This window comes from Cuculus canorus, chromosome 35, assembly GCF_017976375.1.
Source record: "Cuculus canorus isolate bCucCan1 chromosome 35, bCucCan1.pri, whole genome shotgun sequence".
Classification (NCBI taxonomy): Eukaryota; Metazoa; Chordata; class Aves; order Cuculiformes; family Cuculidae; genus Cuculus; species Cuculus canorus.
Genome location: NC_071435.1, coordinates 1,239,286 through 1,264,638, shown reverse-complemented (window position 1 = coordinate 1,264,638; position 25,353 = coordinate 1,239,286). Strand labels below are relative to the sequence as shown.

The following is a 25,353-nucleotide window of genomic DNA, read 5'->3' as shown; positions in this document are numbered from 1 at the left end:
TGAGGGGTTTTGGGGGGCTCTGGGGCGCTGTGGGGGTGGATATTGGGGTGTCCCCCCCCGGGGTCCCCCCAAATCCATGGGGGTCCCCCCAAAATCCATAGGGATGGGATATGGGGGGGTCCCTATTCCAATCATCTGTATCCTCTATGGGGGATTATTGGGGTCTATGGGGCGCTGTGAGGCGTTTTGGGGGGCTCTGGGGCGCTGTGGGGGTGGATATTGGGGTGTCCCCCTTCAGGGAACCCCCAAATCCATGGGGTTCCCCCCAAATCCATGGGGACCCCCCAAAATCCATAGGGATGGGATATGGGGGGGGTCCCTATTCCAATCCCTATGGGGGGACATTGGGTCCATAGGAGTCTATGGGGGGTTATGGGGCGCTATGGGGGGGTGGATATTGGGGTACCCCCCTCCAGGGGTCCCCCCCAAATCCATGGGGGTCCCCCCCAAATCCATAAGGATCGCATACAATGGCATATGGGGATGGGGATCCCTCCTCCGAACCCCTAAATCCATTCCGGGCACTCATTGGGGTCTATTGGGGGGCGATTATAGAGCTCTATAAGGGATGAATATTGGGGTACCCCCCCCCAAAAACCATTTTTGGGGGATCCCCCCCCCTAAATCCTCCCACAATTCCGGAGCTTTTGGATCAGCGTCGCGGCGTCTTCCACCTTTTCTCCGGCCGTTCGCGCCGGCGGCTCTTCCAAACGCAACACCCGCAAACGGGGGGACCCCGCGGGGACCCCAAAATCCGACAGCGGAATCACCTCCAGGGGCTTCTTTTTGGCTTTCTAAAGAGAGCAGAAAAGGATTTGGGGGGGGCCCCGAGTTTAGGGGTGCACTGGTGGGGATGAGATGGGGGGCGGTGGATTTTGGGGTGTCCCCCACCCCCCCAGTTTTGGGGCTCCCCAGGATTTGGGCACAGTGGGTCATTGAGATTCAAGGGTGTAAGGGGGAAAGCAGTGGTTTTGGGGGGCTCTGAGAGGTTTTGGGGGGCTCTGAGGGGGTTTTGGGGCGTCTCAGGTTTAGGGGTACACAGAGAAACAGTGGATTTTGGGGGGTGTCCCCCCCAGTTTTGGGGCTCCCCAGGATTTGGGCAGAGTGGGTCATTGAGACCCAAGGGTTGAGGGGGGGGGCAGTGGGTTTTGGGGGGCTCTGAGGGGTTTTGGGGGGCTCTAAGGGGTCTCTAAGGGGGTTTTGGGGGGTCTCAGGTTTAGGGGTACACAGAGAAACAGTGGATTTTGGGGTGTCCCCCCCCAGTTTTGGGGCTCCCCAGGATTTGGGCAGAGTGGGTCATTGAGACCCAAGGGTTGAAGGGGGGGGCAGTGGGTTTTGGGGGGCTCTGAGGGGTTTTGGGGGGTCTGAGAGGTTTTGGGGGGCTCTGAGGGGGTTTTGGGGCGTCTCAGGTTTAGGGGTACACAGAGAAACAGTGGATTTTGGGGGGTGTCCCCCCCCAGTTTTGGGGCTCCCCACGATTTGGGCAGAGTGGGTCATTGAGACCCAAGGGTTGAAGGGGGGGGCAGTGGGTTTTGGGGGGCTCTGAGGGGTTTTGGGGGGTCTGAGAGGTTTTGGGGGGCTCTGAGGGGTCTCTAAGGGGGTTTTAGGGGGTCTCAGGTTTAGGGGTACACAGAGAAATAGTGGATTTTGGGGGGTGTCCCCCCCAGTTTTGGGGCTCCCCAGGATTTGGGCAGAGTGGGTCATTGAGATTCAAGGGTTAAGGGGGGGGCAGTGGTTTTGGGGGGCTCTGAGAGGTTTTGGGGGGCTCTAAGGGGGTTTTGGGGGGTCTCAGGTTTAGGGGTACACAGAGGAACAGTGGATTTTGGGGGTATCCCCCCCAGTTTTGGGGCTCCCCATGATTTGATCAGAGTGGGTCATTGAGACCCAAGGGTTGACGGGGGGGGGGCAGTGGGTTTTGGGGGGCTCTGAGGGGTTTTGGGGGGCTCTGAGAGGTCTCTAAGGGGGTTTTGGGGGGTCTCAGATTTAGGGGTACACAGAGAAACAGTGGATTTTGGGGGGTGTCCCCCCCAGTTTTGGGGCTCCCCAGGATTTGGGCAGAATGGGTCATTGAGACCCAAGGGTTGAAGGGGGGGGGCAGTGGGTTTTGGGGGGCTCTGAGGGGTTTTGGGGGGCTCTGAGAGGATTTGGGGGGCTCTGAGGGGTCTCTAAGGGGGTTTTGGGGTGTCTCAGGTTTAGGGGTACACAGAGGAGCAGTGGATTTTGGGGGGTGTCCCCCCAGTTTTGGGGCTCCCCAGGATTTGGGCAGAGTGGGTCATTGGGACTCAAGGGTTGAAGGGGGGGGCAGTGGGTTTTGGGGGGCTCTGAGGGGTTTTGGGGGGCTCTAAGGGGGCTCTAAGGGGGTTTTGGGGTGTCTCAGGTTTAGGGGTACACAGAGAAACAGTGGATTTTGGGGGGTGTCCCCCCAGTTTTGGGGCTCCCCAGGATTTGGGCAGAGTGGGTCATTGAGACCCAAGGGTTGAAGGGGGGGGCAGTGGGTTTTGGGGGGCTCTGAGAGGTTTTGGGGGGCTCTAAGGGAGCTCTAAAGGGGTTTTGGGGCGTCTCAGGTTTAGGGGTACACAGAGAAACAGTGGATTTTGGGGGGTGTCCCCCCCAGTTTTGGGGCTCCCCAGGATTTGGGCAGAATGGGTCATTGAGATTCAAGGCTTGAAGGGGGGGGGCAGTGGGTTTTAGGGGGCTCTGAGAGGTTTTGGGGGGCTCTGAGGGGGCTCTAAGGGGGTTTTGGGGTGTCTCAGGTTTAGGGGTACACAGAGAAACAGTGGATTTTGGGGGTGTCCCCCCCAGTTTTGGGGCTCCCCAGGATTTGGGCAGAGTGGGTCATTGAGACCCAAGGGTTGAAGGGGGGGGCAGTGGGTTTTGGGGGGCTCTGAGGGGATTTGGGGGCTCTAAGTGGGCTCTAAAGGGGTTTTGGGGGGTCTCAGGTTTAGGGGTACACAGAGAAACAGTGGATTTTGGGGGGTGTCCCCCCCAGTTTTGGGGCTCCCCAGGATTTGGGCAGAGTGGGTCATTGAGACCCATGGGTTGAAGGGGGGGGGCAGTGGGTTTTGGGGGGCTCTGAGGGGTTTTGGGGGGCTCTAAGGGGTCTCTAAGGGGGTTTTGAGAGGTCTCAGGTTTAGGGGTACACAGAGAAACAGTGGATTTTGGGGGGTGTCCCCCCCAGTTTTGGGGCTCCCCAGGATTTGGGCAGAGTGGGTCACTGAGACCCAAGGGTTGAAGGGGGGGGGCAGTGGGTTTTGGGGCGCTCTGAGGGGTTTTGGGGGGCTCTGAGGGGTCCCTAAGGGGGTTTTGGGGGGTCTCAGGTTTAGGGGTACACAGAGAAACAGTGGATTTTGGGGGGTGTCCCCCCCAGTTTTGGGGGTCCCCAGGACTTGGGCAGAGTGGGTCATTGAGACCCAAGGGTTGAAGGGGGGGGCAGTGGGTTTTGGGGGGCTCTGAGGGGTTTTGGGGGGCTCTGAGAGGTTTTGGGGGGCTCTAAGTGGGCTCTAAGGGGGTTTTGGGGTGTCTCAGATTTAGGGGTACACAGAGAAACAGTGGATTTTGGGGGGTGTCCCCCCCAGTTTTGGGGCTCCCCAGGATTTGGGCAGAGTGGGTCATTGAGACCCAAGGGTTGAAGGGGGGGGGCAGTGGGTTTTGGGGGGCTCTGAGAGGTTTTGGGGGGCTCTAAGGGGGTTTTGGGGGTCTCAGGTTTAGGGGTACACAGTGAAACAGTGGATTTTGGGGGGTGTCCCCCCCAGTTTTGGGGCTCCCCAGGATTTGGGCAGAGTGGCTCATTGAGACCCAAGGGTTGAAGGGGGGGGGCAGTGGGTTTTGGGGGGCTCTGAAGGGTTTTGGGGGGCTCTGAGGGGTCTCTAAGGGGGTTTTGGGGGGTCTCAGGTTTAGGGGTACACAGAGAAACAGTGGATTTTGGGGGGTGTCACCCCCCCCAGTTTTGGGGCTCCCCAGGATTTGGGCACAATGGGTCATTGAGAACCAAGGGTTGAAGGGGGGGGCAGTGGGTTTTGGGGGGCTCTGAGGGGTTTTGGGGATCTCTAAGGGGGTTTTGGGGTGTCTCAGGTTTAGGGGTACACAGAGGAGCAGTGGATTTTGGGGGGTGTCCCCCCCAGTTTTGGGGCTCCCCAGGATTTGGGCAGAGTGGGTCATTGAGACCCAAGGGTTGACGGGGGGGCAGTGGGTTTTGGGGCGCTCTGAGAGATTTTGGGGGGCAATAGAGAACCTTAGTGGGGCAGAAAGGATTTGGGGGCGCCCCAAGTTTTGGGGTGCACAATCGCTTTGGGCCTTCATTGGATTTTGGGGCTCCCCAGTGGGCGGATTTGGGGCTCCCCATGACATTGCGCTCTGGCAGTTATTGATGCTCTGTAGTTGGAAAGGGGGGGGGGGGGGCGGTGGTTTCGGGGCGGATTTTGGGGTACCCGAAAGCTTTTTTTTGGGGGTGTCTGAGTTTTTGGGGGACCCCCGAGGGGGGGTTCTCACCATGATGTTGGGTAAGGTGGCGTAACGGGGTTCGTTGAGGCGCAGATCGGCCGTCAGCACCGCCGGCAGCCGCAGCCGCAGCGTCTCCAGACCTCCGTCCACCTCCCGCTCCACCTTCGCCGCTTCGCCCTCCACCTCCAACCGAGAGGCGAAGGTCCCCTGCGGGGCCACCGACCGCTGCCACCACCCCAACGCCTACTGGGAGCCTCCCAGTATGCACTGGGAATCCTACCGCCATCCTTTGGGGTCATTCTGATATCATTTAAGGTCACCCCAGTATCATTTAAGGGCATCCCAGTATGATTTAGGGCCATCCCAGTATCATTTAAGGGCATCCCAGTATGATTTAGGGTCATCCCAGTATCATTTAAGGCATCCCAGTATCATTTAGAGTCATCCCAGTATCATTTAGGGCATCCCAGTATCCTTTAGGGTCATCCCAGTATCCTTTAGGGCCATCCCAGTATGAATTTGGGGCGTCCCAGTATGAATTTCGATCTCCCAGTATGAGCTGGGAGCCTCCCAGTATCCTTTAGGGTCATCCCAGTATCATTTAGGGGCATCCCAGTATCATTTAGGGTCATTCCAGTATGAATTTAGGGCATCCCAGTATGAATTTTAGACTCCCAGTATGAATTAAGGTCATTCTACTCCCAATTTGAGGCATCCCAGTATGAATTTGGATCATTCCAGTATGAATTTAGGGCATCCCAGTAGGATTTTGGGTGTCCCAGTAAGAATTTCGATCTCCCAGTATGAGCTGGGAGCCTCCTGGTACCATTTAGGATCATCCCAGTATACTTTAGGGCCATCCCAGTATCGTTTAGGGTCATCCCAGTATCATTTAGGGCCATCCCAGTACCATTTAGGGTCATCCCAGTATCCTTTAGGGTCATCCCAGTACCATTTAGGGTCATCCCAGTATCATTTAGGGTCATCCCAGTATCCTTTAGGGCCATCCCAGTATAAATTAAGGTCATTCCAGTATGAATTTGGGTCTCCAGTATGAATTAAGGTCATTCCAGTCCAAATTTAGGGCATCCCAGTATGAATTAGGGTCTCCCAGTATGAGCTGGGAGCCTCCCAGTATCCTTTAAGGTCATCCCAGTATAAATTTTTACCCCAAATTCCCGATTTTTATCCCCAAATTCCCCATTTTAGCCCCAAATTCCCCATTTTAGCCCCAAATTCCCCATTTTTAGCCCCAAATTCCCCATTTTTACCCAAAATTCCCCATTTTTACCCCCAAATTCCCCATTTTTACCCCCAAATTCCCCATTTTTAGCCCCAAATTCCCCATTTTTAGCCCCAAATTCCCCATTTTTAGCCCAAATTCCCCATTTTTATCCCCAAATTCCCCATTTTTAGCCCCAAATTCCCCATTTTTACCCCAAATTCCCCATTTTTACCCCAAATTCCCCATTTTTATCCCTAAATTCCCCATTTTAGCCCCAAATTCCCCATTTTTACCCCAAATTCCCTATTTTTAGCCCCATAGCGACCCACGGCTGCCCCATAGCGACCCACGGCTGCCCCATAGTGACCCACGGAGCCCCATAGCGACCCACAGAGCCCCATAGCGACCCACGGCTGCCCCATAGCGACCCTCAGAGCCCCATAGCGACCCACAGAGCCCCATAGCAACCCACAGAGCCCCATAGCGACCCACGGCTGCCCCATAGTGACCCACGGCTGCCCCATAGCGACCCACGGCTGCCCCTTAGCGACCCACGGCTGCCCCATAGTGACCCACGGAGCCCCATAGCGACCCTCAGAGCCCCATAGCGACCCACGGCTGCCCCATAGCGACCCTCAGAGCCCCATAGCGACCCACAGAGCCCCATAGCAACCCACAGAGCCCCATAGCGACCCACGGCTGCCCCATAGTGACCCACGGCTGCCCCATAGCGACCCACGGCTGCCCCTTAGCGACCCACGGCTGCCCCATAGTGACCCACGGAGCCCCATAGCGACCCTCAGAGCCCCATAGCGACCCACGGCTGCCCCATAGCGACCCTCAGAGCCCCATAGCGACCCATGGCTGCCCCATAGCGACCCACAGAGCCCCATAGCGACCCACGGCTGCCCCATAGCGACCCACGGCTGCCCCATAGCGACCCACAGCTGCCCCATAGCGACCCACAGCTGCCCCATAGCGACCCACACAGCCCCATAGCGACCCACAGAGCCCCATAGCGACCCACGGCTGCCCCATAGCGACCCACGGCTGCCCCATAGCGACCCACAGCTGCCCCATAGCGACCCACGGCTGCCCCATAGTGACCCACGGCTGCCCCATAGCGACCCACAGCTGCCCCATAGCGACCCACAGCTGCCCCATAGCGACCCACGGCTGCCCCATAGCGACCCACGGCTGCCCCATAGCGACCCACAGAGCCCCATAGCGACCCACGGCTGCCCCATAGCGACCCACAGAGCCCCATAGCGACCCACGGCTGCCCCATAGCGACCCACACAGCCCCATAGCGACCCACGGCTGCCCCATAGCGACCCTCAGAGCCCCATAGCGAACCACGGCTGCCCCATAGCGACCCACGGCTGCCCCATAGCGACCTTATAGAGACCCCATAGAGACCCATGGCTGCCCCATAGCGACCCTCAGAGCCCCATAGCGACCCACGGCTGCCCCATAGCGACCCACGGCTGCCCCATAGCGACCCACACAGCCCCATAGAGACCCACGGCTGCCCCATAGCGACCCACGGCTGCCCCATAGCGACCCACACAGCCCCATAGCGACCCATGGCTGCCCCACAGTGACCCACAGAGCCCCATAGCGACCCACAGAGCCCCACAGCGACCCACGGAGCCCCATAGCGACCCACGGCTGCCCCATAGCGACCCACGGAGCCCCATAGCGACCCACAGCTGCCCCATAGCGACCCACGGAGCCCCATAGCGACCCACAGAGCCCCATAGCGACCCACGGCTGCCCCATAGCGACCCACGGCTGCCCCATAGTGACCCACACAGCCCCATAGCGACCCACGGCTGCCCCATAGCGACCCACGGCTGCCCCATAGTGACCCACACAGCCCCATAGCGACCCACACAGCCCCATAGCGACCCACGGCTGCCCCATAGCGACCCACACAGCCCCATAGCGACCCACGGCTGCCCCATAGCGACCCACGGCTGCCCCACAGCGACCCACGGCTGCCCCATAGAGACCCACACAGCCCCATAGCGACCCACAGTGCCCCATAGCGACCCACAGAGCCCCATAGCGACCTACAGAGCCCCATAGCGACCCACGGCTGCCCCATAGCGACCCACACAGCCCCATAGCGACCCACGGCTGCCCCATAGCGACACACAGAGCCCCATAGCGACCCACGGCTGCCCCATAGCGACCCACGGCTGCCCCACAGCGACCCACGGCTGCCCCATAGAGACCCACACAGCCCCATAGCGACCCACAGTGCCCCATAGCGACCCACAGAGCCCCATAGCGACCCACAGAGCCCCATAGCGACCCACGGCTGCCCCATAGCGACCCTCAGAGCCCCATAGCGACCCACGGCTGCCCCATAGCGACCCTCAGAGCCCCATAGCGACCCACGGCTGCCCCATAGCGACCCACAGCTGCCCCATAGCGACCCACGGCTGCCCCATAGCGACCCACAGAGCCCCATAGCGACCCACGGCTGCCCCATAGCGACCCACAGAGCCCCATAGCGACCCACCGAGCCCCATAGCGACCCACGGCTGCCCCATAGCGACCCACGGCTGCCCCATAGCGACCCACGGAGCCCCATAGCGACCCACGGCTGCCCCATAGCGACCCACACAGCCCCATAGAGACCCACACAGCCCCATAACGACCCACGGCTGCCCCATAGCGACCCACGGAGCCCCATAGCGACCCATGGCTGCCCCATAGCGACCCACGGAGCCCCATAGCGACCCACGGCTGCCCCATAGTGACCCACGGCTGCCCCATAGCGACCCACGGAGCCCCATAGCGACCCATGGCTGCCCCATAGCGACACACGGAGCCCCATAGCGACCCACGGCTGCCCCATAGCGACCCACACAGCCCCATAGCGACTCACGGCTGCCCCATAGCGACCCATGGCTGCCCCATAGCGACCCACACAGCCCCATAGCGACCCACGGCTGCCCCATAGCGACCCACAGAGCCCCATAGCGACCCACGGCTGCCCCATAGCGACCCACAGAGCCCCTTAGCGACCCACGGCTGCCCCATAGTGACCCACGGAGCCCCATAGCGACCCACGGCTGCCCCATAGCGACCCACAGAGCCCCTTAGCGACCCACAGAGCCCCATAGCGACCCACAGAGCCCCATAGCGACCCACGGCTGCCCCATAGCGACCCACGGCTGCCCCATAGCGACCCACAGCTGCCCCATAGCGACCCACAGCTGCCCCATAGCGACCCACACAGCCCCATAGCGACCCACAGAGCCCCATAGCGACCCACGGCTGCCCCATAGCGACCCACGGCTGCCCCATAGCGACCCACAGCTGCCCCATAGCGACCCACGGCTGCCCCATAGTGACCCACGGCTGCCCCATAGCGACCCACAGCTGCCCCATAGCGACCCACAGCTGCCCCATAGCGACCCACGGCTGCCCCATAGCGACCCACGGCTGCTCCATAGCGACCCACAGAGCCCCATAGCGACCCACGGCTGCCCCATAGCGACCCACAGAGCCCCATAGCGACCCACGGCTGCCCCATAGCGACCCACACAGCCCCATAGCGACCCACGGCTGCCCCATAGCGACCCTCAGAGCCCCATAGCGAACCACGGCTGCCCCATAGCGACCCACGGCTGCCCCATAGCGACCTTATAGAGACCCCATAGAGACCCATGGCTGCCCCATAGCGACCCTCAGAGCCCCATAGCGACCCACGGCTGCCCCATAGCGACCCACGGCTGCCCCATAGCGACCCACGGCTGCCCCATAGAGACCCACGGCTGCCCCATAGCGACCCACGGCTGCCCCATAGCGACCCACACAGCCCCATAGCGACCCATGGCTGCCCCACAGTGACCCACAGAGCCCCATAGCGACCCACAGAGCCCCACAGCGACCCACGGAGCCCCATAGCGACCCACGGCTGCCCCATAGCGACCCACGGAGCCCCATAGCGACCCACAGCTGCCCCATAGCGACCCACGGAGCCCCATAGCGACCCACAGTGCCCCATAGCGACCCACGGCTGCCCCATAGCGACCCACGGCTGCCCCATAGTGACCCACACAGCCCCATAGCGACCCACGGCTGCCCCATAGCGACCCACGGCTGCCCCATAGTGACCCACACAGCCCCATAGCGACCCACACAGCCCCATAGCGACCCACGGCTGCCCCATAGCGACCCACACAGCCCCATAGCGACCCACGGCTGCCCCATAGCGACCCACGGCTGCCCCATAGCGACCCACGGCTGCCCCATAGCGACCCACAGAGCCCCATAGCGACCCACGGCTGCCCCATAGTGACCCACGGCTGCCCCATAGCGACCCACGGCTGCCCCATAGCGACCCACAGCTGCCCCATAGCGACCCACACAGCCCCATAGCGACCCACAGAGCCCCATAGCGACCCACGGCTGCCCCATAGCGACCCACAGAGCCCCATAGCGACCCACCGAGCCCCATAGCGACCCACGGCTGCCCCATAGCGACCCACGGCTGCCCCATAGCGACCCACGGAGCCCCATAGCGACCCACGGCTGCCCCATAGCGACCCACACAGCCCCATAGAGACCCACACAGCCCCATAACGACCCACGGCTGCCCCATAGCGACCCACGGAGCCCCATAGCGACCCATGGCTGCCCCATAGCGACCCACGGAGCCCCATAGCGACCCACGGCTGCCCCATAGTGACCCACGGCTGCCCCATAGCGACCCTCAGAGCCCCATAGCGACCCATGGCTGCCCCATAGCGACCCACAGAGCCCCATAGCGACCCACGGCTGCCCCATAGCGACCCACGGCTGCCCCATAGCGACCCACAGCTGCCCCATAGCGACCCACAGCTGCCCCATAGCGACCCACACAGCCCCATAGCGACCCACAGAGCCCCATAGCGACCCACGGCTGCCCCATAGCGACCCACGGCTGCCCCATAGCGACCCACGGCTGCCCCATAGCGACCCACGGCTGCCCCATAGTGACCCACGGCTGCCCCATAGCGACCCACAGCTGCCCCATAGCGACCCACAGCTGCCCCATAGCGACCCACGGCTGCCCCATAGCGACCCACGGCTGCTCCATAGCGACCCACAGAGCCCCATAGCGACCCACGGCTGCCCCATAGCGACCCACAGAGCCCCATAGCGACCCACGGCTGCCCCATAGCGACCCACACAGCCCCATAGCGACCCACGGCTGCCCCATAGCGACCCTCAGAGCCCCATAGCGAACCACGGCTGCCCCATAGCGACCCACGGCTGCCCCATAGCGACCCACACAGCCCCATAGAGACCCACGGCTGCCCCATAGCGACCCACGGCTGCCCCATAGCGACCCACACAGCCCCATAGCGACCCATGGCTGCCCCACAGTGACCCACAGAGCCCCATAGCGACCCACAGAGCCCCACAGCGACCCACGGAGCCCCATAGCGACCCACGGCTGCCCCATAGCGACCCACGGAGCCCCATAGCGACCCACGGCTGCCCCATAGCGACCCACGGAGCCCCATAGCGACCCACAGTGCCCCATAGCGACCCACGGCTGCCCCATAGCGACCCACGGCTGCCCCATAGTGACCCACAGAGCCCCATAGCGACCCACGGCTGCCCCATAGCGACCCACGGCTGCCCCATAGCGACCCACAGAGCCCCATAGCGACCCACACAGCCCCATAGCGACCCACGGCTGCCCCATAGCGACCCACACAGCCCCATAGCGACCCACGGCTGCCCCATAGCGACCCACGGCTGCCCCACAGCGACCCACGGCTGCCCCATAGCGACCCACAGAGCCCCATAGCGACCCACGGCTGCCCCATAGTGACCCACGGCTGCCCCATAGCGACCCACGGCTGCCCCATAGCGACCCACAGCTGCCCCATAGCGACCCACACAGCCCCATAGCGACCCACAGAGCCCCATAGCGACCCACGGCTGCCCCATAGCGACCCACAGAGCCCCATAGCGACCCACCGAGCCCCATAGCGACCCACGGCTGCCCCATAGCGACCCACGGCTGCCCCATAGCGACCCACGGAGCCCCATAGCGACCCACGGCTGCCCCATAGCGACCCACACAGCCCCATAGAGACCCACACAGCCCCATAACGACCCACGGCTGCCCCATAGCGACCCACGGAGCCCCATAGCGACCCATGGCTGCCCCATAGCGACCCACGGAGCCCCATAGCGACCCACGGCTGCCCCATAGTGACCCACGGCTGCCCCATAGCGACCCACGGAGCCCCATAGCGACCCATGGCTGCCCCATAGCGACACACGGAGCCCCATAGCGACCCACAGAGCCCCATAGCGACCCTCAGAGCCCCATAGCGACCCACGGCTGCCCCTTAGCGACCCACGGCTGCCCCATAGCAACCCTCAGAGCCCCATAGCGACCCATGGCTGCCCCATAGCGACCCACGGCTGCCCCATAGCGACCCACAGAGCCCCATAGCGACCCACGGCTGCCCCATAGCGACCCTCAGAGCCCCATAGCGACCCACGGCTGCCCCATAGCGACCCACGGCTGCCCCATAGCGACCCACACAGCCCCATAGCGACCCACGGCTGCCCCATAGCGACCCACGGCTGCCCCATAGCGACCCACGGCTGCCCCATAGCGACCCACAGAGCCCCATAGCGACCCACGGCGGCCCCATAGCGACCCACACAGCCCCATAGCGACCGAAGGCTGCCCCATAGCGACCCACACAGCCCCATAGCGACCCACGGCTGCCCCATAGCGACCCACGGAGCCCCATAGCGACCCACGGCTGCCCCATAGCGACCCACAGAGCCCCATAGCGACCCACGGCTGCCCCATAGCGACCCACGCAGCCCCATAGCGACTCATGCAGCGCCATAGCGACCCACGGCTGCCCCATAGCGACCCACGGCTGCCCCATAGCGACCCACGGCTGCCCCATAGCGACTCACAGCTGCCCCATAGCGACCCACGGCTGCCCCATAGCGACCCACGGCTGCCCCATAGCAACCCTCAGAGCCCCATAGCGACCCACGGCTGCCCCATAGCGACCCACAGCTGCCCCATAGCGACCCAAACAGCCCCATAGCGACCCACGGCTGCCCCATAGCGACCCTCAGAGCCCCATAGCGACCCACGGCTGCCCCATAGCGACCCTCAGAGCCCCATAGCGACCCACGGCTGCCCCATAGCGACCCACAGAGCCCCATAGCGACCCACGGCTGCCCCATAGCGACCCTCAGAGCCCCATAGCGACCCACGGCTGCCCCATAGCGACCCACGGCTGCCCCATAGCAACCCACGGCTGCCCCATAGCGACTCACAGCTGCCCCATAGCGACCCACGGCTGCCCCATAGCGACCCTCAGAGCCCCATAGCGACCCACGGCTGCCCCATAGCGACCCAAACAGCCCCATAGCGACCCACGGCTGCCCCATAGCGACCCTCAGAGCCCCATAGCGACCCACGGCTGCCCCATAGCGACCCACGGCTGCCCCATAGCGACCCACGGCTGCCCCATAGCGACCCACGGCTGCCCCATAGCGACCCACGGCTGCCCCATAGCGACCCACACAGCCCCATAGCGACCCACGGCTGCCCCATAGCGACCCACAGAGCCCCATAGCGACCCACGGCTGCCCCATAGCGACCCACAGTGCCCCATAGCGACCCATGGCTGCCCCATAGCGACCCACAGCTGCCCCATAGCGACCCACAACTGCCCCATAGCGACCCACGGCTGCCCCATAGCGACCCACAGAGCCCCATAGCGACCCACGGCTGCCCCATAGCGACTCAAGGCTGCCCCATAGCGACCCTCAGAGCCCCATATTTAATTTAGAGAGCGCTCTAAAGCCCATTATACCCTATGGGGAGGGGCGGAGCTATCCCATCATCCCCTGCGGCGCGGCGCTCTAAAGCCCTTTATACCCTATGGGGCGGAGCTATCCCATCATCCCCTGCGGCGCGGCGCTCTAAAGCCCATTATACCCTATGGGGAGGGGGCGGAGCTATCCCATCATCCCCTGCGGCGCGGCGCTCTAAAGCCCATTATACCCTATGGGGAGGGGGCGGAGCTATCCCATCATCCCCTGCGGCGCGGCGCTCTAAAGCCCATTATACCCTATGGGGAGGGGGCGGAGCTATCCCATCATGCCCTGCGGCGCGGTCACGTGCCCCGCTGCTTACCTGCGGCCAATCCAACATGGCGGCGAGGAGCTGCCCGGTTTGGTTACAGTCGTCGTCGATGGCCTGAGGGGAGGGGGGGGGGGGGGGGGCTATAGGGAACGTTATAGGGGATATAGGGGACACCCCCCGCCCCCCCCCAAGGGCCCTGTGGGGGCTATAGGGGATCTATAGGGGCAGATATAGGGGGAGATAATGGGGGAGGTATAGGGGGAGGTATAGGGGATCCATAGGGGGAGGTAATGGGGGATCCATGGGGGGGCTATAGGGGATCCATAGGGGAGTTAATGGGGGGGCTATGGGGGATCTACAGGGGATCCATAGGGGGAGCGATAGGGGGAGATAATGGGGCAGCTATAGGGGAGCTATAGGGGGAGGTATAGGGGATCCATGGGGGGGCTATAGGGGAGCTATGGGGGATCCATAGGTGGAGCTATAGGGGAGCTAATGGGGGATCCATAGGGGCAGATATAGGGGGAGCTAATGGGGGAGCTATAGGGAAGCTATAGGGGAGCTAATGGGGGTCTATAGGGGATCCATGGGGGGGGGGGCTATAGGGGGAGCTACAGGGGATCCATAGGTGGAGCTATAGGGGATCCATAGGGGGGCTAATGGGGGATCCATGGGGGGGGGCTATAGGGGGAGCTATAGGAGATCCATAGGGGCAGATATAAGGGGAGATAATGGGGGATCTATAGAGGAGGTATAGGGGATCCATTGGGGGGGCTATAGGGGATCCATAGGAGAGGTATAGGGGATCCATAGGTGGAGCTATAGGGGACCTAATGGGGGATCCATAGGGGAGCTGTAGGGGATCCATAGGGGAGTTAATGGGGGATCTATAGGGGGGGCTATGGGGGATGTACAGGGGATCCATAGGGGGAGCGATAGGGGGAGATAATGGGGGATCTATAGAGGAGGTATAGGGGATCCATTGGGGGGGGCTATAGGGGATCCATAGGAGAGGTATAGGGGATCCATAGGTGGAGCTATAGGGGAGCTAATGGGGGATCCATAGGGGAGCTGTAGGGGATCCATAGGGGAGTTAATGGGGGATCTGTAGGGGGGGCTATGGGGGATCTACAGGGGATCCATAGGGGGAGCGATAGGGGGAGATAATGGGGGATCTATAGGGAAGCTGTAGGGGAGGTAATGGGGGTCTATAGGGGGAGCTATAGGGAAGCTAATGGGGGATCTATAGGGGATCCATAGGGGGACCGATAGGGGGGGCCATAGGGGAGCTAATGGGAGAGCTATAGGGGGAGCTATAGGGGATCTATAGGGGGAGCTATAGGAGAGCTAATGGGGGATCTATAGGGGATCCATAGGGGGAGCTATAGGGGAGCTAATGGGGGATCTATAGGGGAGCTATAGGGGAGGTAATGGGGGTCTATAGGGGGATCTATAGGGGATCCATAGGGGGAGCTGTAGGGGAGCCATAGGGGATCTATAGGGAGAGCTATAGGTGAGCTATAGGGAAGCTAATGGGGGATCTATAGGGGATCCATAGGGGGACCGATAGGGGGGGCTATAGGGGAGCTAATGAGAGAGCTATAGGGGGAGCTATAGGGGATCTATAGGGGGAGCTAATGGGGGAGCTGTAGGGGGTTTATGGGGGATTTATAGGGGAGCCATAGGGGGAGATACTGGGGGAGATAATGGGGGAGCTATAAGGGGAGCTAATGGGGATCTATAGGGGGAACTAATGGGAGAGCTGTAGGGGATCTATAGGGGACGCTGTAGGGGAGCTATAGGGGGGCTATAAGGAAGCTATGGGGGGACTATAGGGCAGCTTTAGGGGAGCTAATGGGGGAGCTATAGGGGATCCATAGGGGGAGCTGTAGGGGAGCTAATGGGGGATCTATAACGGGAGCTATAGGGGAGCTACTGGGGGATCTATAGGAGATCCATAGGGGGAGCTAATGGAGGATCTATAGGGGATCCATAGGGGAGGTAATGGGGGCCTATAGGGGATCCATAGCCTATAGGGGATCCATAGGGGATCTATAAGGGGAGCTATAGGGGAGCTAATGGAAGAGCTATAGGGGATCTATAGAGAGAGCTAATGGGGGATCCATAGGGGGAGCTGTACGGGGTTTATGGGGGATCTATAGGTGATCCATAAGGGGATCTATATGGGAGCTAATGGGGAATCTATAGGGAGAGCTATAGGGGATCCATAGAGGGAGCTCTGGGGGGGGCTGTAGGGCAGCTGTAGGGGAGCTATAGGGGATCCATAGGGGGGATCTGTAGGAGAGCTATAGGGCAGCTATAGGGGATCCATAGGGGGATCTATAGGGGCTCTGTGGGGACCTATAGGGGGATCGCTGGAACGTCTATAGGGCATCCATAGGGGAGCTAATGGAGATCTATAGGGGATCCATAGGGGCTCTCTGGGGAGCTATGGGGGGGGATCTATGCACCATCTATAGGGCGTCCATAGGGCATCCATAGGGGAGCTAATGGAGATCTATAGGGGATCCATAGGGGCTCTCTGGGGAGCTATGGGGGGGATCTATGCACCATCTATAGGGCATCCATAGGGGAGCTAATGGAGAGCTATAGGGGATCCATAGGGGCTCTCTGGGGAGCTATAGGGCATCCATAGGGGACCCATAGGGATTCTATATGGGATCCATAGGGGTCACTCCGGAGCAACTCCAGGGGCACCGCCGGGGCTGCACGGGGGCTCCATATGGATCTATAGGGGATCTATAAGGGCTCCATATTGGCTCTATAGGGGCTTCATAAGGGCTCCATAGGGGCACCATATGGGCTCCATAGGGGCACTACATAGGAGCTCTCTATGGGCTCTATTGGGACTCCATAGCGGCTCTATAGCGGCTCCATAGGGGCTCTATAGGTACTCTATAAGGGCTCCAAAGGGGCTCTATAGAGACTCTATAGAAGCTCCATAGGAGCTCCATAAGAGTTCCATAGGGGCTCTATATGGGTTCCATAGGGGCACCATAAAGCCTCCATAGGGGCTCTATAGAGGCTCCGTAGGGATCCATAAGGATTCTATAGGGGCTCCATAGCGGCTCCATATTGGCTCTATAGGGGCTTCATAAGGACTCCATATGGGCTCCATAGGGGCACCATAGGGGCTCTATATGGGCTCCATAGGGCCCTATAGGGGCTGTATAGGATCTCTATATGGGCTCTATAGGGGCTCTATATGGGATTTGTAGCGGTTTCATAAGGGCTCCATAGGGGCTCTATAGGGGATCCATAAGGGCTCCATAGGGACAGCATAGAGGATCCATAGGGATTCTAAAGGGGCTCTATATGGGATCCATAGGAGCTCCATAGGATCTCTATAGGAGCTCTAAAAGGGCTCCATAGGGGCTCTATATAGGCTCCATAAGGGTTCCATAGGGGCTACATATGGTCTCCATAGGAGCTGTGTAAGAGCTCCATAAGGGCTCTGTAGGGGCTCCATACGGTCTCCATAGGGGCTGTATAGGGGCTCCATAGGGGTTCTATAGGGTCTCCATAAGGGCTCCATAGGGGTTCTATAGGGTCTCCATAAGGGCTCCATAGGGGCTGTATAAGGTCTCCATAAGGGCTTTGTATGGGCTCTATATGGGCTCCATAGGAGCTCTATAAGGGCTGCATAGGGGCTGTATAAGGGCTCTGTAGGGGTTCTATAGGGGCACTATTGGGGCTTCATAGGAGCTCCACAGAGGTTCCATAGGAGGTCTATATGGGCTCCATAGGAGCTGTACAAGGGCTCCATAAGGGCTGTGTATGGGCTCTATATGGGCTCCATAGGGTCTCCATAGGGGCTCTATAAGGGCTGCATAGGGTCTCCATCGGGACTCCATAGGGCTCCATAGGGGCTGTATAAGGGCTCTGTAAGGGCTCTATAGGGGCACTATTGGGGCTTCATAAGGGCTCTGTATGGGCTCTATATGGGCTCCATAGGGGCTCCATAGAGGCTGTATGAAGGCTCTATAAGGGCTCTATAGGAGTTCTATAGGGGCACTACTGGGACTTCATAAGGGCTCCATAGGGGCTGTATAAGGGCTCCATAGAGGTTCCATAGAAGCTCTATATGGGCTTCATAGGGGCTCTATAGGGTCTTAATAAGGGCTCCATAGGGGCTCTATATGGGCTCCGCAGGGGCTATATAAGTGCTCTATAGGGGCTCCATAAGGGCTCTATAGGCGCTCCATAGGGGCTCTGTAGGGGCTCCATAGGAGCTGTATAAGTGCTCCATAGGGGCTCTATATGGGCTCTGTAGGAGCTCCATAAGGTCTCCATAAGGGCTTTGTATGGGCTCTATATGGGCTCCATAGGGGCTCTATAAGGGCTGCATAGGGGCTGTATAAGGGCTCTGTAGGGGTTCTATAGGGGCACTATTGGGGCTTCATAGAGGCTCCATAGAGGTTCCATAGGAGCTCTATATGGGCTCCATAGGAGCTGTACAAGGGCTCCATAAGGGCTGTGTATGGGCTCTATATGGACTCTATAGGCTCTCTGTAGGGGCTCCGTAAGGGCTCTATAAGGGCTGCATAGGGGCTCCATCGGGACTCCATAAGGGCTCCATAGAGGCTGTATAAGGGCTCTGTAAGGGTTCTATAGGGGCACTACTGGGGCTTCATAAGGGCTCTGTATGGGCTCTATATGGGCTCCATAGGGTCTTAATAAGGGCTCCACAGGGACAGCATAGAGGATCCATAGGGGCATCATAAGGGCTCTATAAGGGCTTTGTAGGGGCTCCATAAGAGCTGTATAAGTGCTCTATAAGGGCTCCATAGGGTCTCTGTAGGGGCTCCATAGGGTCTCTGTAGGGGCTCCATAGGAGCTGTATAAGTGCTCTATAGGGGCTCCATAAGGGCTCCATAGGAACTATATAAGTGTTCTATAGGGGCTCTATATGGGCTCCGTAGGGGCTCCATAAGGGCTCCATAGGGGCTGTATAAGTGCTCTATAGGAGCTCTATATGGGCTCCGTAGGAGCTCCATAAGGGCTCCATAGGAGCTGTATAAGTGCTCTATATGGGCTCCATAGGGGCTGTATAAGGGCTGCATAAGGGCTCTGTAGGGGCTCTATAGGGGCTGTATAAGGGCTCCATAAGGGCTCTGTAGGGGCTCTATAGGGGCTGTATAAGGGCTCCATAAGGGCTCTGTAGGGGCTCTATAGGGGCTGTATAAGGGCTCCACAGAGGTTCCATAGGAGCTGTATAAGTGCTTTATAGGGGCTCCATAGGGGCTGTATAAGGGCTCCATAGGGGCTGTATAAGGGCTCCACAGGGGCTCCATAGGGGCTCTATAAGGGCTCCATAGGGGCTGTATAAGGGCTCCATAGGGGCTCCGTAGGAGCTGTATAAGGGCTCCATAGGGGCTCTATAGGGGCTCTGTAGGGGCTCCATAGGGGCTGTATAAGGGCTCCATAGGGGCTGTATAAGGACTCCATAGGGGCTCTATAAGGCCCCCCCATGTCCCGGCCGTTCGTCACCTGCTTTCCGAGCAGGACGAGGTTCGGCTTTAATCTCCGCGAGAGCTCCGTCAGCGCCATCGCCACTTCCCGCGGCCCCAACGACGCCTCCGGCGGCGCCTCCAGGAGCAGCGCCCGATCCGCCCCCACCGCCAGCGCTGAGCGCAGGCACTCCTGGGGGGGGGACACCCCAAAAACAGCACCCTCAGCACCCCAAAAACACCCACAGGGACCCCAAAACACCCATAGGGACCCCAAAACACCCACAGGGACCCCAAAACCCCCCATAGGGACCGACAGCAGCAGCGCCCGATCCGCCCCCACCGCCAGCGCCGAGCGCAGGCACTCCTGGGGGGGGGGGGACCCCAAAAACAGCACCCTGGGAACCCCAAAAACACCCACAGGGACCCCAAAATACCCACAGGGACCCAAAACACCCATAGGGACCCCAAAACACCCACAGGGACCCCAAAACCGCCCATAGGGACCGACAGCAGCAGCGCCCGATCCGCCCCCACCGCCAGCGCCGAGCGCAGGCACTCCTGGGGGGGGGACCCCAAAAACGGCACCCTGGGAACCCCAAAAACACCCACAGGGACCCCAAAACACCCATAGGGACCCCAAAACACCCATAGGGACCCCAAAACCCCCCATAGGGACCGACAGCAGCAGCGCCCGATCCGCCCCCACCGCCAGCGCCGAGCGCAGGCACTCCTGCACCAAAACACCCCAAAAACGGCACCCTGGGAACCCCAAAAATACCCACAGGGACCCCAAAACACCCACAGGGACCCCAAAACACCCATAGGGACCCCAAAACCCCCCATAGGGACCGACAGCAGCAGCGCCCGATCCGCCCCCACCGCCAGCGCCGAGCGCAGGCACTCCTGGGGGGGGGACCCCAAAAACAGCACCCTCAGCACCCCAAAAACACCCACAGGGACCCCAAAATACCCATAGGGACCCCAAAATACCCATAGGGACCCAAAAACACCCCAAAACCCCCATAGAGACCCCAAACACCCATAGGGACCCCAAAATACCCACAGGGACCCCAAAACACCCCAAAAACACCACAAAAACACCCCATAGGGACCCCAAAACACCCCAAAAACATCCATAGGGACCCCAAAACACCCACAGGGACCCCAAAACACCCCAAAACTCCCATAGGGACCCCAAAACACCCCAAAACCCCCATAGGGACCCCAAAACTCCCCATAGAAACCACAAAACATCCATAGGGACTCCAAAACACCCCAAAACACCCACAGGGACCCCAAAACATCCATAGGGACCCAAAAACACCCAAAAACACCCATAGGGACCCCAAAACACCCCAAAAACACCCCAAAACCCCCATAGAGACCCCCAAAACACCCCAAAACACCCATAGGGACCCCAAAACACCCCATAGAGACCTCAAAACACCCACAGGGACCCCAAAAGACCCCCAAAACACCCCAAAACACCCCATAGGGACCCCAAAACACCCCAAAACCCCCATTGGGACCCCAAAACTCCCCATAAGAACCCCAAAACATCCATAGGGACCCCAAAACACCCCAAAACCCCCATAGGGACCCCAAAACTCCCCATAGGAACCACAAAACATCCATGGGGACTCCAAAACACCCCCAAACACCCACAGGGACCCCAAAACACCCCATAGGGACCGACAGCAGCAGCGCCCGATCCGCCCCCACCGCCAGCGCCGAGCGCAGGCACTCCTGGGGGGGGGGACCCCAAAAACGGCACCCTGGGAACCCCAAAAACACAACAAAACACCCACAGGGACCCCAAAACATCCATAGGGACCCAAAAACACCCCAAAAACACCACAAAAACACCCCATAGGGACCCCAAAACACCCCAAAACCACCCATAGGGACCACAAAACATCCATAGGGACTCCAAAACACCCCAAAAACACCCATAGGGACCCCAAAAGACCCCAAAACACCCATAGAGACCCCAAAACACCTCATATAGACCCCAAAACACCCCAAACACACCCCAAAATACCCCATAGGGACCCCAAAACACCCATAGGGACCCCAAAACCCCCATAGGGACCCCAAAACACCCTATAGGAACCACAGGGCACCCCAAAACCCCCATAGAGACCCCAAAACACCCCAAAAACACCCCAAAACACCCCTAAACACCCCATAGAGACCCCAAAACACCCCATAGGCACCCATAGGGACCCCAAAACACCCATAGGGACCACAGGGCACCCCAAAACCCCCACAGGGACCCCAAAACACCCCATAGGGACCCCAAAACACCCCCAAACCCCTATAGGGACCACAGGGCACTCCAAAACACCCCATAGGGACCACACAGTAACCCCAAAGCTCCCACAGGGACCCCAAAACTCAGGACACCCCCAAACCCTCCATAGGGGACCCCAAAACACCCCCAAACTCTCCATAGGGGACCCCAAAACTCAGGACACCCACAAACCCTCCCATAGGGGACCCCAAAACACCCCAAAACCCCTCTATAGGAGACCCAGGCATGCAAAGGACAGCCCCCCCCCAGGATTTTGGGGTCCCCCCAGGAGTTTTGGGGGGGTCTCTGAGGTTTGGGGGACCCCAAAACTTTAGGGGGACCCCAATAGTTTCAGGGGGACACAGAGATTTTGGGGGGGGACCCCAAAAAGTGGATGCAGACGTCTGGGAAAGGGGTTTTAAGGAGGGGATTCAGAGCTTTGAGGGGGGACTCAGGGTTTTGGGGGGGTCCCTCGGCTTTGGGGGGACCCCAAGACTTTGGGGGGACCCCAATCGTTTGGGGGGACCCCAATAGTTATAGGGGGGACCCCAAAAAGTGGATTCAGACATCCGGGAATGAGATTTTAGGGAAGGAACTCAGGGGTTGAGGGGGGATTTGGGGTTTTGGGGGGAATCTCAGGATTTTGGGGGAACCTTAAGAGTTTTGGGGGGGTCTCTGGGGTTTAGGAGGACCCCAAGACTTTGGAGGAACCCCAAAACTTTAGGGGGACCCCAATAGTTTCAGGGGGACACAGAGATTTTGGGGGGGGACCCCAAAAAGTGGATGCAGACGTCTGGGAAAGGGATTTTAAGGAGGGGATTCAGAGCTTTGAGGGGGGTCTCAGGGTTTTGGGGGGGTCCCTCGGCTTTGGGGGGACCCCAAAACTTTGGGGGGACCCCAATAGTTATGGGGGGACCCCAAAAAGTGGATTCAGACATCCGGGAATGAGACTTTAGGGAAGGAACTCAGGAGGTTGAGAGGGGATTTGGGGTTTTGGGGGGAATCTCAGGATTTTGGGGGAACCTTAAGAGTTTTGGGGGGGTCTCTGGGGTTTAGGAGGACCCCAAGACTTTGAGGGGACCCCAAAACTTAAGGGGGACCCCAATAGTTTGGGGGGGACACAGAGGTTTTGCGGGGGGACCCCAAAAAGTGGATGCAGACATCTGGGAAAGGGATTTAAGGAGAGAATACAGAGCTTTGAGGGGGGACTCAGGGTTTTGGGGGGTCCCTCGGCTTTGGGGGACCCCAAAACTTTGGGGGACCCCAATAGTTATGGGGGGGACCCCAAAAAGTGGATTCAGACATCCAGGAATGAGATTTTAGGGAAGGAACGCAGGGGTTTGAGGGGGGATTTGGGGGTTTGGGGGGAATCTCAGGATTTTGGGGGAACCTTAAGAGTTTTTGGGGGGTTCCTAAAGTTTTGGGGGGGCCCCCCTCGATCAAACCTGAGAGGCTTTAGTTCCTACGCTGACGGCGATGACCTCGGCGGCCGCTCCGCGTTCCCGCAGCCTCACGGCTTCTTCCAAAGCGATCTCACAAAAGGGGTTCAGCGAATGCTTCACCCCCTGAGTCTGCACCGAACCCCCATCGGGCGTCACCCGAACCTATTGGGGGGCACAAGAGATTGGGGGGTACGGGGGGGGGAAAAGGGGGGGCGGGGGGAAAAGGGGGTTGGGGGGAAAAAGGGGTTTTGGGGGAAATAAAGGGGTTTGGGGGGAAAAAAGGGGTTTGGGGGGAAATTAAGGGGTTTGGGGGGAAATAAAGGGGTTTGGGGTGAAAAGGGGTTTGGGGGGAAAAGGGGTTTGGGGGGAAAAGGGGGTTTGGGGGGAAAAGGGGTTTGGGGGGAAAAAAGGGGTTTGGGGGAAAAAGGGGTTTGGGGGGAAATAAAGGGGTTTGGGGGGAATAAAGGGGTTTGGGGGGAAAAAGGGGGTTTGGGGGGGAAAAGGGGTTTGGGGGAAAAAGAGGGGTTGAAAAGGGGGTTCGGGGGAAAAGGGGTTCGTGGGGTACAGGGGGTTTTGGGGTCCCCCCTCGCTCGAACCCTGACGGCGTAGTCGATGACCCTCTTCACCCCCACGAGCACCCGCAGCGCCGCCATTACTCCTCCCGTCAATCACCTCAGGAGGCCACGCCCCCTCCTCCTCGCCGCGATCAGCCAATCAGCGGGCGTCTTCAGCGCAGGCCACGCCCCTTTTAGACAAAGCCACGCCTACTTCCTCGTGTCGATCAATACCGCCCATCCGCTCGCCCCTAGCGACGGCGCAGCCAATCAGCGACCGCCGTCCGAGAGGGGCACGCCCCCTCCTCAGGCCACGCCCCCCTCGCCAGTCAGTCACGCCCCTTCTGTCAATCAACGACTCAAACCACGCCCTCTCGGCTCAGGCCACGCCCATACTGGGTAGAGGCGTCTGTAAAGGGGGTGTAAAGAGGGACCTCAGAGGGTTTTGGGGTTCAGAGGGGGTTTTGGGGGGTTCAGAGGGGGTTTTGGGGGGTCAGAGGGGTCCCCCAAATCCCTTTGTGTCCCCCCAAGTCCTTCTGCCCCCCCCCAATTCTTGGTTGCCCCCCAAAACCTCAATCTTTGGGGTTCTCCATCGTTTCTGGGTCCCCCCAAAACCCCTTCAGAACCCCCAAAACCCCCTCTGAACCCCCAAAGCCCCTCTGAACCCCCAAAACCCCTTCAGAACCCCCAAAACCCCCTCTGAACCCCCAAAACCCCACTCTGATCCCCCAAAACCCCCTCTGAACCCCCCAAAAACCCTCTCTGAACCCCCAAAACCCCCTCTGAACCCCCAAAAACTCTCTCTGAACCCCCAAAACCCCCTCAGACCCCCCAAAACCCCCCTCTGAACCCCCAAAAACCCTCTCTGAACCCCCAAAACCCCACTTTGACACCCCAAAAAACCCTCTCTGACCCCCCAAAAACCCCACTCTGAACCCCCAAAAACCCCTCTGAACCCCCAAAAACCCCACTCTGAACCCCCAAAACCCCTTCAGAACCCCCGAAAACCCCTCTGATCCCCCCAAAACCCCCTCTGAACCCCCAAAAACCCCACTCTGAACCCCCAAAACCCCCCTCTGAACCCCCAAAAACCCTCTCTGAACCCCCCAAAACCCCCTCTGAACCCCCAAAACCCCACTCTGATCCCCCAAAAACCCTCTCTGAACCCCAAAACCCCCTCTGAACACCCAAAACCCCACTCAGACCCCCCAAAACCCCACTCTGAACCCCCAAAACCCCACTCTGAACCCCCCAAACCCCCTCTGAACCCCCCAAAAACCCCCTCTGAACCCCCAAAAACCCCACTCTGAACCCCCAAAACCCCCTCAGACCCCCCCAAAACCCCTTCTGCGCCCCCAAAATCTCTCTCTTAGAAACCATCTCTTTATTCCCATAGAAGAACAAAGGGGGTGACAATAAATAGGGGTTCTTCCAGGGGGGTCCCCCCAAGATTTCGGGGTGCAGTCAGGGGGTCCCCCAAACCCCTTTGTGTCCCCCCAAGTCCTTCTGCCCCTCCCCCCAATTCTTGGTTGCCCCCCAAAACCTCAATCTTTGGGGTTCTCCTTCATTTCTGGGTCCCCCCAATACCCCTTCGGACACCCCAAAACCCTCTCTGAACCCCCAAAACCCCTCTGAACCCCAAAACCCCACTCTGATCCCCCCAAAACCCCCTCTGAACCCCCAAAACCCCCTCTGAACCCCCAAAACCCCACTCTGATCCCCCCAAAAACCCTCTCTGAACCCCAAAACCCCCACTCTGAACCCCAAAAACCCCCTCAGAAC

The 25,353-nt window shown here is 59.8% G+C and overlaps 2 protein-coding genes across 2 annotated transcripts in view; both read right to left on the bottom strand.

Annotated features, from left to right (window-relative positions):
- Positions 1 to 345: 345 nt before the first annotated feature.
- On the bottom strand, positions 346 to 23,768 carry ETFB (electron transfer flavoprotein subunit beta). The gene is made up of 6 exons (XM_054052668.1): positions 23,614 to 23,768; positions 23,021 to 23,179; positions 19,320 to 19,472; positions 13,860 to 13,922; positions 4,489 to 4,647; positions 346 to 794 (listed from the first exon to the last, which is right to left on the bottom strand). Exons 1-6 carry the CDS (start codon positions 23,668 to 23,670, stop codon positions 621 to 623), a joined length of 765 nt encoding a protein of 254 aa, XP_053908643.1. The 5' UTR covers positions 23,671 to 23,768; the 3' UTR covers positions 346 to 620.
- LOC128849934 (upstream stimulatory factor 2-like) overlaps positions 4,102 to 25,353 on the bottom strand; it is a 57,832-nt gene continuing 36,580 nt past the window's right edge. Inside the window, exon 12 of the mRNA XM_054052667.1 lies at positions 4,102 to 4,115. The gene's annotated coding sequence lies outside the window, so the exon portion shown is untranslated. The remainder of the gene's footprint in view (positions 4,116 to 25,353) is intronic.

Bases quoted from the DNA above. Each gene is read 5' to 3' on its own strand.
- ETFB (XM_054052668.1), bottom strand. From the start codon at position 23,670: ATGGCGGCGCTGCGGGTGCTCGTGGGGGTGAAGAGGGTCATCGACTAC. The intron at 19,473-23,020 runs GTTTGATCGAGG...TCCCCCCCCCAG, and splicing joins TAGGAACTAAAGCCTCTCAG to GAGTGCCTGCGCTCAGCGCT. The intron at 13,923-19,319 runs GTGACGAACGGC...CCCTCCCCTCAG, and splicing joins TCGTCCTGCTCGGAAAGCAG to GCCATCGACGACGACTGTAA.